We start from the raw sequence: 17253 nt of genomic DNA, 5'->3' as shown, positions 1-17253 counted from the left end.
TGCCTTGTAAGCAAGTGGTCCACAAACAATATTCCTAAAAGAGGCCACAGATAATGAAAGTTTGCCTGGGTAGAGCGAGTGTTTTCACCTACCTTATCTGATTCAGGGTGGCTGCTTGGTAAATTCTTAATGAATTGCTATTGATCAGATTTCAAATTGAGAGAGATATCCCTGTTGCTTTGATGGCCATATTAATAATATGTTGTATGCTTCATAAGGTTCAATTTGAACTCTGAATTTTGAACCAAGCATGAAAAAGGAGACACCCGTATCAATCAAATGTCAAATTATCTCCCAGCCAGTCCTCCCTCCTCATAGAATGAATATGGACAATCAGAACTGGTTGGTCAACAAAGGTTGTGACTCATGGTTTAAATGAGGTCTCTAAGCGCTTCATCTGCACCCGTGCTGGGAGAACCCGGGACACCGCGCCCTCCACTTCCCCCCCAACTCTAACCAACAAAACCATCCCTGCATGCAGAACAACACTCCTTAGGGCAGGTCCCTTGAATCCTGGTATCTACTGGATTTCAGTGTTCAACAAAAGGCAAATTCTCTCTTTTAAAATGAAGAAAAAAAATCAATGAGATGCTTAAAAATCTCAGTTTTGAGGGCTTGATGGATTTTATAACTGAAATTCTTATAAAGATGTGTTATTCTTACACAGCTGCCCGTCGGGCAGAGCTGGCCAGTTTTGTCGAGGCTTGGGCTAAAGATGGTAAGACAAAAATTGCTGGGCAGTAGGATCTGCAGCACTGAAGGGATTTTCTTCCTGTCCCCAAAGGAAAAGTGACGATTTTCACTTGGGTCTTTTGGAGAGGATGCCAAAATGTCAATTCTGCTCTTGCCACGTAGAAGACACTTTTCTTGTTCGTCTGTGTAGTTTGTGAGACTATATTTACAAGAAAATTTGTTTTCTTATTCAGTGTCTCCAGCAGTGATATTCATTGTTTGGTTTTGGTTTTGGTTTGGTTGCTCTTGAAAGACAAGTGCTCACATGGGTGACACAGGCAACTGGCCTTTTGACAGCAGCACCAACCCCTCAACATGCATGTGCCCAACCCTCACCTTGGACACTCGGATAGCTTCTCATTCTGTAATATCAAGAACCTTCCATGAGTAGGATCCTACAAGGAAGCGACAACAAAAGGACAAGATGATTCTCCCTTCTTAGAACCAAGGTCTCCCTGCCATTGTGATTCACTAGAGCTTTTCCAGGACTGGCCAGTGATTGTAGTAGAAGTAGAATATGGGTCTTATACTCGAATGAAGGTCGAGAAGCAAGGTTAGCTATTTTGGCAGAGCAGCAAGAAATTCATCTCAGTTGATTAACATGTAGTGAGTCATCACTGTGTATCAGCAAGTGTTCTAGGCCCTTAGGACATAGCATTAAATAAGCCGGGAGAAGCCTTTCCTCCAAGGAGCCTCCTATCCAGTGGAGACTGGTCACCCAACATACAGATGCAGAGGTATGTGATAGGTTTGCATGTCAAGTTATATAACAGCTATAATGAATCCAAGAGCAGAGGGGTAGATAGAAAATAGGATACCATGCTACTTTAGGTTCAGTGAGCAGAAAGGACCTCTCTGAGAGGGTGACGTTTGAGCAGGGAACTGAATCAAATGAGGGTGCGAGCCAGGTACGTCATCGTGGAACTGTAAGCATTTCAGGCTGAATAAGCAGCAAGTGCAAATGCCATGTGGTTGACGCATGCCTGAGGTGGCCAGGCTCGGCTGCACATCAACATCATGTGCAGCGTAGCCACAGCATATGAGTACAAGTGAGAGTTTTGGAGATCAAATCAGGAAGACGGCTAGGGCTCAGAACAACTTAGGACTTGCAGAATTTGAAACCACTCAAGATTTAAGTGTGGTAGGAAGGCACTGGAGTGTCAGCTGTGATGTGCCTTATTATTTTAATGATGAGTTAGACTGCATTATGGAGAACAGATCACAAGATGACAAGAGCAGGAGAAAGAGCACTAGCTGGGAGTCTCTTCCAGCAGCCCAGGGAGAGGGGGCAGGCGGTAGGATGACGGTTGTGGAAGAGCCAAGAGGTGGTTGGCTTTTGGGCTGTATTTTGACAGGAGAACAAGCAGGATAGGCTGGCAGATAAGAAGCATATGAAGCTCAGTCCATGTTACATGAACACACTCTCCCTTTTGCTTCAAGGCGCATCAGTTATTGCCATGGAGGGCTGACTTCTTATCGCCATGCTGAGTGAGCCCTCCATCCCTGTAGTAGTAATTCCTCAAATGGGCTTCACTGAATTCTCCAGGGTGTAATGCTAACTTCCTATCATTTGTGAGCAAATTCTGTGTGCTAGCATGATAAATTACATGTATACATAGATACCCTCGTGTGTGTGTGTGTGCTTGTGTATACATGCACATATGACCTATTACATCAGCTCAGTGAGGCAGATGTTACCCTCATCCTCATCTTGGAAGTTACAAAAAGGAAAAAAAATAATGCTCCAGCCCAGAAAACATTGGTAACTTGCCTCAAATCCCAGTGGTGTCCATCTGATGACAAAGTTCTTTCCACTAGACCATGCTGCTCCCATGTGCTCCTTGTACTTTGACCTTGGAACATTGACCTTTGCCTCCAAATGGAGTTCTCCTGCTTTCTTTAACTGTGCTATCTTGCTCCTTAAAAAAACTAGTATTTTTGAGTTGTTAAAATGCGGAGAGGCCCTAGGGAACTTGACAGTTCTCCAAATGGCTGTTCTACTGGGTGTTTATTTGACTTGGCCCATCCCCTTCATGCAGCAGGTGTGTGTTGAACACTCTAATGTGCTGGGGACTGGTCTAGGTGCAGGGACAGAGTGATGAAGGGAGCAGCTGACTTACCAGGCAACATTCTGCGTATCCCAGGAGAGAGGGCTGAACAAGCTATGTGTGTTCCAGGTCAGTTCTCCAGAAGTCTATCTTTTGTTGAAAATCAATGGCTGAAAATCAACCAACAGGATAATCCATTCCCTGAAAACTACAAGAAACTTTGAACCAATTGTTTTGGCTGCTGAATCCAGATGCCCCCTGCCCAAGGGAGTGTGTATGCATGCTTGTGTGTTTATGGGGTGCAAGTGGAAGCTAGGTCTCTGTCAAGCAGCAAGTCTTGCCTCCTCCACTGGACCAGTACCATATTGGAGACATGGGAAACCAACCTGGGAACACACTCCCAGTTCTTGAGTACTGGACACTAGGTAAGAGAGGGGGTCTGCAAAAAAGCCTTGGCTGAATGAATGGCCAAAGCCATTAAAGCCAACCCCTGTAAAGAGACTGCTATATACTTTATGAAGTAATTATCAGAAGCAAGTTCATGGCCACACAGGGTGTCATCATCCCCTTCCATCCTTCTATCCCCACCCAAACTGCATGTATGTGCACACACAGGCACATCAACACATACCTCCACGTCCATGCAGCCTCTGATAATATTGAGAAGTTTCCAAATTGGCCATTCCCCTAATTGATCCTTCAGCAAACTTTACCTAATTGTCTTCCTTACATTTTGGTTATTTGATTATTCAGCAAAGTCGTCATGCAGCAAATTGATTTGTAGTTAATTGGTCTGTTTCCAATAAAGTGTGATGTGTATTATAATAGGAGAGTGCAGGGTGTTCAGGGAACATATAAACAAAGGAACTTAGTAAAAATAATTATAACATTTATTGAGAGCTTGCTGTGCACTAGGCATTGTTCAAAGCTAGTTACTGGCAGTAGCAATACCCTATAAAAATAAAATGTCTCTATCACTTTACTTATAAAAATTAAAGATATCCAGATAGCTCTGAATTAGCCTGGGTGAGGGAGTGCTGTATCAGTGCAGAATTTGAATAAAAAAATAGAACAGCAGTTATCAAATGTTAGAGCGCATGAAAATTACCTCCAGAACTTATTACAAATGCAGAATCCATTTCCTCTTCCCATGCCCTTGCCCCAGAGATTCTGATTTATAGGTTTGGAGAGTGAGCCTGAAAATCTGCATTCTTACAAGTTCCCTCAGATAATTCTAATAGAATCTCCTGGGTAATTCCTAATTTTTTAGGAACCACATTGCTAATCAATCAGGAACCTTTCTCCTTTCAGTGGTAATGAGAACATAGAGTAGGTTTTTCTAGAATTGTGCTCTGCAGTATGGTGGCCAATAACCACATTTGGCTATAGGGCCCGTGAAATGTGGCTGGTCCAAATTGAGAAGAACTGTAAGTATAAAATATATACTATATTTTGAAACCTTAGTACAAAAATTATGTAAAATATTCCATTAATCTTTAAGTTGATTACACACTGAAATGATAATATTTCAATATGTTAGATTAAATAAATATATAAGGCTGAACTGCTCCTGTTTCTTTTTACTTTTTTTTTTTTAAAGATTTTATTTATTTATTCATGAGAGACAGAGAGAGAGAAAGAGGCAGAGACACAGAGAAGTAGGCTCCATGCAAGGAGCCCAATATGGGACTCGATCCCGGGACTCTAGGATCACGCCCTGGGCCAAAGGCAGGCACTCAACCGCTGAACCACCCAGGCATCCCTCTTTTTACTTTTTTAATGTGGCTACCATAAAACTTAAAATGGCTCATCTTAGGCTCATTATATTTTTATTGGACAGTACCATTCCAGAGCCAGATTTTCATTTATTTTGCTCAAATGAATATTCAAAGGGTTTGATTAAAACATCATGGCAGATAATCTGGATATTGGCAGTATATCCTGACTTTGTGTTTTAATTTTGCCTCCAAGTGAGAGTAGAGTTAGTGTGTGTGTGTGCTCGCGCGGACTCATTCCTCTCACCCTGCTAGTTAACCTCTCAGAATCTTTGATCTGCTTACAGGAGGCTCCAGATGTTTACTTCAGGGGTAGTTCTGACACAAATACTTCACGGGCTTTAGTGTCATGACCCCACCTGGGATAGAAGGCAATGCCACCTTGATAGCATCAATGATTGACAGTCATTTGGCTGCTAACTGGTAACCAGTAACCTTCATGTCAACCTCACTACGACCTTATACAGTCAGTATGTACCATTACCTCCATTCACAGATGGAGGAAGTGGCTCAGAGAGGAGATAAACTTTCTAAGATTACTCTTCGGGGTTCTCCCAGTAGGTTGAACCCTAGCTGGGGGGCCATGTTGATTTCAAAGCATGATGGGAATCTCTTAGTGGTTTTGGTAGAGTGGTCATCAGGACACTTTCTAGAAACAGGCTTTCTAAGAGGAGGACAGCCTTGAGCTTGGCATTTAAGCGAGTATGGCTATGGGCCTTTTATTGGAGCAGGCATTCCAGAGTGAAGGAACTATGGCCAAAAGCAGGACTTACTGTGTCTTCTCAGCTCCCAGGCAGTGGCTATTACTCTGCTCTGATGAATCTAGAATCAAGATTCTTATCTCAGACCTGTTCTATTGGGATTCAGAATTGGAAGAGGTTTGGAATTGCACAGAGGGTACAGAAAGTACAATGCCATCTGATTTGCCATGGGTGGTATGGTCTGTTTTTCATAGATGTTACAGGTTTACATGTAAACAAGTTACAGTTCAGAGGTGTGACCATTTGGATGAGCAAACTCTGTGACTCCCCATTTAGAATATAAAGAGTCCAGAAGATGCTTTCCCCATTGGTTCTGAGCAAAGAAAATGTGAGGCTGAAAAATGTATTAAGTGATTGGTAAAGGTGATCATTTCAAATCCAGGCAAAGGAAGTGAGCAACAATAGAATTCAGAAATGTCAGAGTCAAGTTGAGATGACTTCATGTTGTTCATTTGGAGAATTTCTTCTATTTGTACTTGGGTTTTTTTTTTTTTTTTTTTTTTTTGGAAGTTTTGCTACATTTGAGGTGGCTTTATAGATGTTTTGAGTTACGGGACTGGATAAGTTTCTCTCCCATGTATCTTGAGAAGATTTTTAGAAAAAGCTTGGTCACCCCACCCCCTCCCATGGTCTACAAATGTATAAGTCATGGTCTAGATTAAAGCTAGGAGAGGCTATAGTAGTCAAAGAGGAGTGAATATGTTCATATAAGACCTCAGACCTCGGTGGACTCTCCATAGGAAAGTGAATGGGAATATCCCCTTTTAACCCATCTCTCTTTAAATTCTTCCTCAATACATTCAAGTGGTTTCCATCTAATACTTTAAAGAAGATTTTTCCCCTATTGTGACAATCCAGGATGAATGGCTTAAGGTCCTGTGAATCCTCTTACTTCTTCCTGTGGAGATGAAACAGGTTGATTAGTATCAGTCGTTGCAGGTCTCTTTGCAGTGAAGAGATTAATTCATTGTCCTTGCTGTGTAAGACCCTGGAAGATGTGCCCCAGATCTTGGCCATCATTACCATTTCTATCCTAAGATCTTCTCAAACCAATGCACATTATGCTAACCCAGATTACACAGCCTGAAAATTGTGATCTAATATTTGAGAAAGGAGGGTTTGCCCTCAGCCTTCTTGGTTGTCTGGTAGATGTTTATTTGCATGAAAGTGAGAGCCATTATCTGCAAGGTATCTCAAGCTACCCCAAACCAGGAATTGGAAAGGCCTTCTGTGGCCTCCCATATTGTGAGCTGCATTTCTTCATCTTTTGAAATAAGGGATTTTGTCTCCACCCTGAGCTAACAGAAACCCACAAGCCAAGGGGACCTGTCAGATCCTGCAGTCCAAAATCACCAAAGGATTTGTCAGAAGTCTTCCACCTTCCACCAGTAAGGACCTGGGATCTTACTATGCTCTGCTGCATTTTTATGTAATGATGAGTATGAGATGGGCCAGCTGGAAAATAGAAATGCCGGTAACACTCTATTTTTGAAAATGGATTGATTTGCAGTGGATCAGGGTAGGAACTAATACAATAGCTGGAACAGAGCTGAGGGATTCCAAAGCCCACCTTCCTCCATGTGGTCTTTTGCTTCCTCTTCCTGACCCATATTCACGTAGCTCCTTCCCAGCCACTGAGAATTGCCGAGAGCAGAGCATTTTCCCAAATGCAAAGAACGCCTGATCTGGAACGGTGTTCCAGGTGCTTTCTCTCTGGATGGGGGTGGGGGGGTGGAGAGCAACAACTTATCAGTGGATTATACCCGCAGCAATGAAAACCAGGGGGTTTTCTTTTAAAAGTCCTTTGGTTTTCATTTGGGAAAGCTCAAGAAACCAGAGTGACGAGGTGGGATGAGGATCCCCTCTTCCTGTGCAGGTTAGCTTCTGTCTTTCTTCTCATTGGATACCTCTGACACCCAGAGCAGTGTGAGCCATACTGGGATCCAGAGCCCAGTGGCCCTTCCATAGGGACGTGAAGGAAACTTGCCTTAGCTAAATCATTGCTCTCCAAATAGCAGGCTGTTAGAACTGCAGGGTTATGGTATGGTACCCCCTTTGTATATGGTCCTGTATGTGTGTGACTGGCATGGATTCATTTTCCCAAATGTCTTTCAGACTATATCTTCGATATAATTAGAAGGGCACCTATAGCCCCTGACAACAGTGCAGAGACCCCAGTGATCAGAATGCATACTCTTTTGAAAGCATGCTCTGCAACACTTCTGAGTGTGGTGGGGGCACAATCCTCCAGACCTCCTTGCCATGGTTGGGCTGTCCAGGAGAGCTACATGCCACTGGGAACTTCATCTGTAGGGTGGGAGATGTTCACTTAACTTTCTGCAACCCAGGGTTTCCCCAGCTAGCTCTGGGACAGGAGGCATGGGGAAGTGATGATACAGGAAGAATAAAGATCCATGAGGGCATAAAGGCTCTTAATTGAGATATAGAATAAAATACAGACAGTGAAATTAATTAGTGTTCTTACTGTGTCCCTATAAGAAAATCACTTCACTGCTGGAATCCTGGTGTGGGTACCAGCACAGCTCTATTGTATTTCATTAGCATCCAGCTTGTTTCAACTGGATTCAGATGTTAATAATAAGTAATATTTGCATTTCTCAGTAGAGTTGACAAAGCACTTTCACAAACACAGGTTCTCATTTCCCACTCAACAGGCAGCATAGTTATTCATTTTACTCCAGCATAATCTTAGGGTCAAATGCAGCACTTCTAACCACATCTGTAACTCATAAATTAGATAGTGCTTAACTCCAAATATCTGTAGGTTGACTGCTAGAGCTACACGCAATCATGTTAGAAGAGAATCTTGCCTCTACAGACCAGAGGTGTGGGCAGCAGTGAGAGCCTGGCTTGGCAACTCTGCATAAGATTCCCCGCATCACGATCTCTTATATCTGTAGACTGCTTCAAAATGTACCCTGGTTTCTTTCCATGCACTTTATCTATGAATTAGATGGGGCTGAGACTCAACAATACCACTTAATGGACAGGAAAATGAGGCTCAGAGAGAGAGAGACTTACCTAGTTTTTGAGAAAGGACATTGCAAAGGCAAACTTGAACTTGGATCTTCTTGTCCCATGCCTTGTGCTCTACCCAGCATCATGGGTGGCCTCCTGGTTTTTACTTGCTGCTAAGGTAAAAAAAAAAAAAAAAAACATGGGCTCATGATGACCTGGCTGTAAGCCATGGTGAGGTCATCAGCAGAGCTGTTATCTTCTATTTCATTGGTTGGCTTTTCCCTAAATGGTTTTGAAGAGCTTTCCAGCATCTTGGCCAGTCTTCTGTGAACTCTTAGGGGTGATATGAAATTACGCTCTGTACTTCCAGAGTCCCCAGAAACTTTTCTTTTGAGTATCTTGAAGGGTTTTGAATGTCTCTGGAAGCAGCTGACCGAGAATCTTCAGAAAGCCTATCTAGAAGAATCTTTGCTGCTGACAGGATCCTAAGGATGGGTGCCAGTGTCTTCTGGGACTCACTTCTTTCCTGTTTGCTCCTCCCTCTCCCTGCCTTCACTCATGCAGCAGCATTGGCTTGGCTTTCTGTTCACTTGCACTGTGGCCAACTACTTTGGTGGATGCCGGAGGTAAAAAGGTGAACAAAATAGACTTAGCCCAGCCTCCATGGGGCTGACCTTCTGGGCAGGGGTGGGAGGGGTCAATAATCAGGTGGGGATGTAAGCAAACAAAATGGTTAGAGACTTGCTACGTTACATGAAGGACAGGCAAGTACCAAGGCTGTAAGGAGAGAATGAATTTGCATGTGTTCACGGAGTAGTGATGAGGACGGTGTGCCTGGAATATAGGGAGCAAAGGGCAGAAGGGAACATGATCGGATGGAAAGAGGGTCAAGGGCAACTCATTCAAGTTTGGGTTTTATTCTGGGATCAATGGGAAACCACTGAAGGGTTTTAAGCAGGGAAGTGATATGATTAGGTTTATATTTAACTAGGTAGATGATGGATGGATAGATAGGATATGATAGATGGTAGACTTATTAGCTACAGATATAAATGGCTGATGGTTTGAAGAGGCAGGAGTAGAACAAAAAGACAAGACTGTTGTAGATTTCGTTCTGATGAAACCCTGGCACCTTAGGTTAGGGTGGTAATAGTGTGGAATGGAGTAAAGTAGACACATGGAAGATTTCATCTGTAATTTCTGATGGATGAGATGTGGGGACATGGAGACCATCATGACCTGATTGCATCATTGTCCACCGCGGCCAGGGATGGGTGGCATGGAAGGTGACGATATGTATAAGTCGCTCATAAAATGGCAGGCGTAAGACATTTTCCCATCACCCCTATCGGGGTCCCTAGGAATCGCCATTTTTCCTCTGGGCTGTGCTTAGCCAGCTCTGAGGACATTAGGTCACTGACGTGCCCGGCATTTCTGCCGCAAGAGTAGCACTCCAGTCCACATCTTCCCTAATAACCTTGTGTCTAAATTGTAGTGTCACACAAGGGCGTGTTTAGAAATTAGCATTTGAAAAGCAGCCTCCTTGCTTTCAGTTTGAGCTGACATGGTCCCTTTTCCTCTGTGGAAATGAAATTTATTAATCATAATAAAACCATCGGATTCTGAAGGTAGAGGTCACCCTGAGGAGAAAAGGAGCCTGCTCATTTACGAGGAATAGTTCAGTGCTGCTGTATTTTTCTTCTGCCTTGGAAAAGAATACGGCCAAATTGTTACCTTGGGTTTTCCACGAACGTTGAAGCTCTGCCCAGTGTTATAGGCAAATAAGAATTTACCATTAAAGTACGTGGAGGGAAGAGGCAGGAGCTACATTCTCCTCGAACACATTCAGACTACCAATATGTTATCGCCTCAAGAGAGGAAACTTGCCACGGTAATACCATTCCTCAAGTAAAAAAAAAATAAAAAATAAAAAATAAAAAATCTCTAAATGGGCATTTTCATACCCGTTTTAAAGGAATACCATCAAAGCGATGGTATGGCCTCATTTACTAAATTCCCAAGGATTTAGCGAGGCTAAAAAAGCAATGCTCTGGCATCATTTACTAAATTCCCAAGGATTTTCAGTTTGTCTTTGCATTTTATGTCCTGTTCATAAGACCAGCTTTGGTGGGTGAAAGTGCATTAAAATAATTCTATTAGTGGTTTCTTTTTTCTCTAGACCAATGACAGACTATTTTCTCACAAAATGAAAGTCAGCACCAAAGTCATATATCATGTCCTTTTACCCCTAATTCACATCTACTTCTAGTTATGTGGGCAGTGGCCCAACTTGGGTGACATCTGTGAATATAAGAATTCTTCAAAAACGTCATCCTTCATCTTGTTTGGACATACATCCAAACATACGTCTCTGTCTTGGACTTACATCCATTCTTCTTCCAGCGAGAGGGAGCATTGTTGACTGAGGGCTGTCTGATTGAGACAAATCAATCAAGGATGCTCCAAAGAATGAAAAGTCAAGGTTGACTGTTCACAGGTGACCCTGAGAGGGTCACCTCAGAAAAGAAACATCCACTCCTGTCCCGGCTGTGGAGGATCAGGAGAACTGTGTGTTGAAGCGGAAAGCCTCATCTCAGTTATCTGAGCTCAGTGCCCTTTGAAACACACAAGGAGAGTTTAGGAGTAGGGCACGTCCAGTGACAGCTTGGCATCATCAAAAATTTCTATTTGGGGTCTAACTCAGACCCTAAGATTTAAAGAACTTGCACCCAAGCTTCTTCCCACTGTCCCAGACTCCACAGTATGAGCAACCAAGTGAGACCCATCCAGTACATTCTGAAAAAGAAGATTGGAAGAAGGTGGGGGAAAGCCGGGAAAGGGAAGGAATACAAATACACGCGAGTGAGACCTTAAGAGATGGGAGGTGAGCTAGTACAGACAAACCATTTCTTCCTGCCTAGTTCCTTCGTTCCCTAAAGCAAAGTCCAAGAGTCACAAGCCATTGATAATGGACATATATCGCATGCAGTGGCCGGTACACGCATCCCCCAGCTGCTGTGAGTGTTGGTTGCTAATGGCGCCTAGCTGCTCCCTCCTTCAGAGAACTACCCACTGCCAAAGAGGGTCATTTTAACTCAGAAATTGTCCTCCCTCCTTAGGGAAGCCCACAGCTGATGCTGAACTTACGTGAGTATTAAAAACCCAATGTACTCTTCTCCAGGCGGGATTAACTTTGGGGTGCAGCTCACAAGGTCACGTAGACTCCACGTAGCGAGACTCCAGCTCAGAGCCTATCCCTGCTTCTCTTTTTCTCTCATTCTCCAACCTACTTGCCTCTCTGTCCTCTTTTTGAAAGTGCTCCTTCCAACAAAGCATGTGTGTAACAATCTCCATCTCAGACTCTTCTGGGGAACCTAACCCGGTTCAACCTGCACCTCAGCTTTGATTATTACCAAAGAACCAATGTCCATACTGTCTCCACAAAGGTATCTGGCAGGTCATTTGAGGAAGGGTGTTAGATGGCATGGAAGGGGCACACGGGTCACCCTGAGAGATTCAAGGATCAGCTCTCTGTTTGGCTCTGTGATCTTGAGCAAAATAAACTCTCTGCCCTGTAATTTCTGATGTGTTGCTGTGGTCACTTCCAGACACTCAGTAGGCATCCATCTCTTCTTCATTTCTGTTCCAAAGCCTGTACTGGGAGGCAGCGCGGTCGAAGGAAGAGGAGGGGAGAGAAGCATAGAGAAACTCAAAGATGAGATCTCAGCATCAAGAAATATTGTTTGAAAAGTGTCCCTTCTCAGAACTTGACCACTGATGGTTAGAAGTTCTGGGGTGATAGGATCAGAATCAAATCAGACTAATTCTTGGGTGAGAGGGTGCAGGGGGAAGGCTGTACAAACCATTCCAGGAGCCTCCTGTTCAAGCACATCTGTTATTTCCTCTTCCGAGATGTTGGACCCTAACTGCACAGACTGAACCACACCACCCTTTGTGATCCACCTTGTCTCACTTGATTGGTAACAGCTAAATTAGGAGAAAAGAGAGTCTCTCTTGAGAATAACATGTCCTTCGTGAGTCCTGGGCTTCTTGAAACCACTCTTTCCAGGTGTTTCTTCTGTCTACCTCAATGTGTATTATCTCACCAGCAAATGTTAAATGAGCAAAAGAATGTGTTGGCCGCAGTTGGATCTCTCTCGTGTGGCAGATGGGAACGTGTTCCTAATCTCTGAAGATGAATAGGGCCCCTCCACACTGTCTTGGTATTTTTGTATTTTATGGTTGTTATTATGACTTTGTAATTGCATATTATGGATTAATCTTCACCCGTGTTTTCCTTTCAGTTACGGACGAGTTTATGCTGCCGACCCCTACCACCACACACTTGCTCCAGCCCCCACCTACAGCGTTGGTGCCATGGTGAGTACCAATCCCTCCTCTTCCTCACTTTTTCCTGCTTCCCTTCCCTTCCCCCAGCTGGGACCTTAGTATGGGTTGACGGTTGACGTCCTCTCACTTTCCCTTAATTGAATTTGTCTCTTGTGCTAACAGCAGCTAAAATGCCACATTAATCCTCCCAGTAAACTTGATAAATGTCTTAATTTCTTGGCAATGTAGTGCATGTAAGTTATTATATTTCTAATTTTGCAAGTCTCACCTAGCAGAGCACTTACCTTAATGGAATAATTAGTCATTTTGATAATTAAATCCATCACTAACAGAATGCAGTGTCAATGCAGAACTTTTTTTTTTCTTTTTTTTTTCCCTCCCTTGCTGCTCATTCACATAGCCCCAAGGTTCCAGCCCCAGCACAGACTTCAGAGGAGCTAAGCTGCACACTTCCAGGCCTCTGCTGTCAGGCAGCTGAGAATCTGACTGCCTCTCCTCCCCTATTACAATTCATGTTTAAAGTCATAGTCGCCCAGGAAAGAAAATAGAGAGAGGGGCACACTTTGTGTGTGTGCCTAGTACATAAGGAATTAGAAGGAATCAGCTGGGTTCAGGAGTTGTCTTTTGTTTTTTGGGGGGGTGTCTGGGTTTTTGTTTTGGGAAGGGTGGGGGGGAGGGCAAAAATGGGAGGTGAGGGTGGGGTGAATTTGCCTGTACCTTGTTCAACCTTCTATGCACTAAAACTCTTGAGTACAGTAAGACGTGCCCATCACGTGAGAGCGTATGCAATCATTACAAAGCTTTTGGCATGCAGTTTTCTGCTTGGGATCAAGAATATCAGTCCTTATCCTAAAAATAAATTCCCATAGGCATTCATTTGAATCGCCAATACTTTTAGAACAAAGAAATAGTTAAGTGCCACCTCATAACCATCTAAAGCCATGGCCAGACAAGTCACTGGAGCTTGGTCATAGAAATTCAGCCATGATTTGGAAACATATTATTTTGCACAAGCTCAATTACATCAAGCAATCCATCTGTAAACTCCCCTCTCAAGAGCAAATTCCAGCCAGGTTGTTGAGGCAAGTCAAGTGAGCAGTTGATTTAAATTTTCATCCTGATTTTGCATTCAGCAACTCTGCCTCAACACCTAGCCCACTTGAGGAATGTGTTGGAAAGGAGAGTTGAATCGCTGCATCCAATCAGCCGTCTATGTTCGGCCTCTTGAGTGTAGACTGAGCTTTTCCCATTGGAATGTCGCATTAATGAATCCAACAAGCAAACAAAACAAGACAGGGCCAACCCTTCCATTGCCCGGCCTGTGTCAGAGTCCTTCTTTCTAGCAGGACTGGCCGGCGGAATTTGGGCTCACAGGGACTTTCTCTAGAAAGAGCTGTTGGGGGAGGTCAGGATTGGCCCTGTCGTTAGTTCTCTGAGAATGACCTGGGATGGGTAGGGGGTGCCTCCATTTCGGTTGCTTTTGAGTGTCTATTTTTCACATTAGTCTTTTTTGATGATCCACGTGTTGCAAAAGGAAAATGTAAAAAACACACCCCTCAAATTGCTTTGTTTCAGAATGCTTTTGCACCCTTGACTGATGCCAAGACTAGGAGCCATGCTGATGATGTGGGTCTCGTTCTTTCTTCATTGCAGGCTAGTATATACCGAGGGGGATACAACCGTTTTGCTCCATACTAAATGACAAAACCATTAAAACCTTCCAATGTGGGGAGAGAGGAAGCTTTCCGAGGCCTGGGTATTGCAATACATGCAGTAGTACATCATTTTAGCAGCTCTAAAAATTAAAAAAGAGGAAAAAAATTACATTTTTTATCTTATACCTCAGATATTTTGTTCTGTGTATTTTAATATTGTGGGTCTTTAATTTCTGAAGGTTCCGTAGTTTGGTTGCTGGCTGTAGGAGTTTTTGTGGTTGAAATAGAGAGACGCTAGCTATGAATAAAAACTGGTTTAGGGCCATATCCAGAGTGCTATATCATGTAAATGAATTATATATGCTGAATCTTAAGCTACTGGGGTTATCAGCTGTCTGGGAAGAGTGTAAGTGACTACAATAGTCATTTTTTTCTGCATCTGCATTATTTTATTTTACGAGCGGGGAAGGGGTGGGAGGGTCTTAGGGGATGGGGACCGGGATTTGGGCTAAAAGGAAACATAAACTAGTAACTGATGAATCCAAACGACCCACTGCACCAACAATCATATATCAGCGGTTCTAAGTTACTCATTGAGTTCAAGCCAAAGGTTATGTTGTTAAGGGGGTGCTTCTCGAAGCACTTTGTGCATCCAAGTTGAATGAAGCTGTGCAAACCCACCCTTTAAAACCATTCCACCTGGCAGTATTCAGCTTCTTAACCAGCCGCTAGTTATTTAGGCAAAAACTGCTAGTTAGGCCATCAACAAGCATTCTTTTTATATTTCTTCCAGTATAATAAATTATTGATATCATTGCTGACTTTTATATTATGGGAGGGAAAAAAATAACATTAATAAAAAGGTGATAAAAAGCACTGTTTCTATTTTTTTCTTTTTTTCCAAAAAAAGAAAGTAATAAAAACTTAAATTCTTTGTACCAGTTAAAAAAAAATGTATAAAATTTACATCTGTGCAGTGGAGTTGTTAAGTTCTAGAAACAGTCTATGAAGCTTTAGTTTTAGCCTAGTAGAACAACTGTTAGAGACAGATGTATAATTTTTATGGAATTACATGATAATCATATTCGGATTTATAGAAGCATTTTACAAGTATTGCAATCATTGAGTAGAGATAATCATGGTATTTTCATCAGCTTGGTAATTTTTGAAACATGACTGTGTTGTGTGAGCAATCTGCAATTTTTCCGCCTGTGAGAGCCTGCCCTCCTCCTCTTCCTCGTCCCCAAGGATTCTCTCAAACCAGTATCTTTAGTTCTGTCTCCGAGGCCCAGGACACTTGTCAGAAGGAAGCAGAAAAACAAAACAAAACAAAAAAACAGTAGGTTCCACCCTCTTCATCCCCGAAGAACTACGTCCCCCACTTCGGCAGCAGGGCCAGAGCGACACAGCCGAAAAATTGCAGTTTGTCTGTACTTCTTCTGTTTGAACTCTTTCCATGTTGTCCTGTTTACAAGTTAACCTAAGTTGGGGTATCTGTCACGGGTCTTCCTGTTTTTGTATTGAAATAAAAAACAAAACAGCGGCCAGCCGCCTCCCGTAGTTCTGCCATAGGTCAATCTTCCGTGTGTTTGTGCAGTGCGGAGCCCTACCGCCCGCACTCCAGTAAATTCTCAGCTCACCGCTGTGAACCCGCCAATCCGCTGTAACAACTCTGCTTTAAAAAAACAAAACCAAACAAAACTTAAAAAAAAAAAAAAAGTGTTTGTGATCCAGCTTTCTCTTGTCATCCTATGTGCATGCAGTAAGATCGGTTGGATATTAAACCATCAATAAAGTTTCACAAGATTTGAAAACAAAGTTTCTGTAGCTTCGATATCTAAGACAGATTCTCGTTATCTGGAGAGGAGGAGAGAAGGGGGAGGGGGAAATGCTTAGCAGCCAGAAGCATGTCAAATGTTCTTTTTGGCAGGTTGACTGGGGTGGACGAGGGAGGGGCCAGGGGGTGTTTTATAGCATCACGGAGACATTCTCATTCCCCCACCTGGAGAACAGTGCTAGGACACTGGGTGCCCGGTTGATATTTGTAAAAAACAAAACAAAACGAAACAAAACAAAAAACAAAACACTTGATCACAATGCTCGGCATCCTGCCCCCGGGGGAAGAAAGGTAGAAGGGACAGGAGCCTTGGGGAGAATCCAATGCTGTCTCCCCATTGCCTCCGATGTCAAAAATCCAGAATTTGCATTGTATTTGGAATCACAAACATAGAATTCTTACTGTGTTGGTTAAAGTAAAATTAATTTGCAGTTTTGATTTTCATCAATGAGCTGTACTTTCCCCCATGACTGTATGTAGTTTTAATAAAATCATTTAGAGCAAGTGAGTGCCACATGATGTTGCAAAACCTTTTGTCTGGGCACTCCGCCAAGATGCCAATAAGTCATTTTAAAATGTATGTCAGAGATGTAAACAAACATTTTGGATTTTTTTAAACAGTATTTATTTGGAATGTTTTCATTTATCTAAATAACTATTGCTATTATGAATTATGGAAAAAAAAGATTAATATCATGTGTGGCATATAGTGACTTCTTAACACACACATCACGCAATCTGCAAACCCAGAAAATGTGTATATCTGTCTTTAGAAATTAGTGTTTATATCACTTACAGTGGTTTGTGAATAAAGAAAAACTGGTTTGTAATATCAAAAAAATAAAAGCTTAGTCTGAAAAGGTACGTGCGAGTCGGTGTCCTGAGTCCTTTTGCTTCCGTGCGTTCCCCGGGACGGAGAGTCCGCGTGCACACGCATGGCCACCCTGGGTCCCGCAGTGGGTGGGGAGCAGGGGCGAGGGGCCCTGGTCTGGGTGAGCTGGGGAGGCTGCTCGTGCCCCCACCTCCCGCAGACCCACCTGCCTCCTGCAGGAGCACTGGGTGCAGCTCCATATTCATCTTCCCAAAGAAGTCCAGGAAAGTGCCCAGCCTTGTTTA

At 43.1% G+C, this 17253-nt stretch overlaps 1 protein-coding gene across 15 annotated transcripts in view; it reads left to right on the top strand.

Annotated features, from left to right (window-relative positions):
* Positions 1-17001, top strand: part of RBFOX1 (RNA binding fox-1 homolog 1) — a 2034214-nt gene extending 2017213 nt beyond the window's left edge. For 8 of the 15 annotated variants that reach the window (XM_038540441.1, XM_038540438.1, XM_038540435.1 and 5 more), the window contains 2 exons: positions 12600-12675; positions 13046-13300. In XM_038540441.1, the coding sequence (XP_038396369.1) occupies positions 12600-12675; positions 13046-13193 (224 nt within the window). In that variant the 3' untranslated portion in view covers positions 13194-13300. Of the gene's footprint in view, positions 1-12599; positions 12676-13045; positions 13301-14220 lie in introns of those variants that run through there. The other 7 variants (XM_038540446.1, XM_038540439.1, XM_038540440.1 and 4 more) reach the window with 3 other exon arrangements.
* Positions 17002-17253: the final 252 nt, after the last annotated feature.

Source organism: Canis lupus, chromosome 6 (assembly GCF_011100685.1).
Source record: "Canis lupus familiaris isolate Mischka breed German Shepherd chromosome 6, alternate assembly UU_Cfam_GSD_1.0, whole genome shotgun sequence".
Classification (NCBI taxonomy): Eukaryota; Metazoa; Chordata; class Mammalia; order Carnivora; family Canidae; genus Canis; species Canis lupus.
The sequence above is the reverse complement of the archived record's forward strand: the minus strand, read 5'-3'. Positions and strand labels throughout refer to the sequence as shown.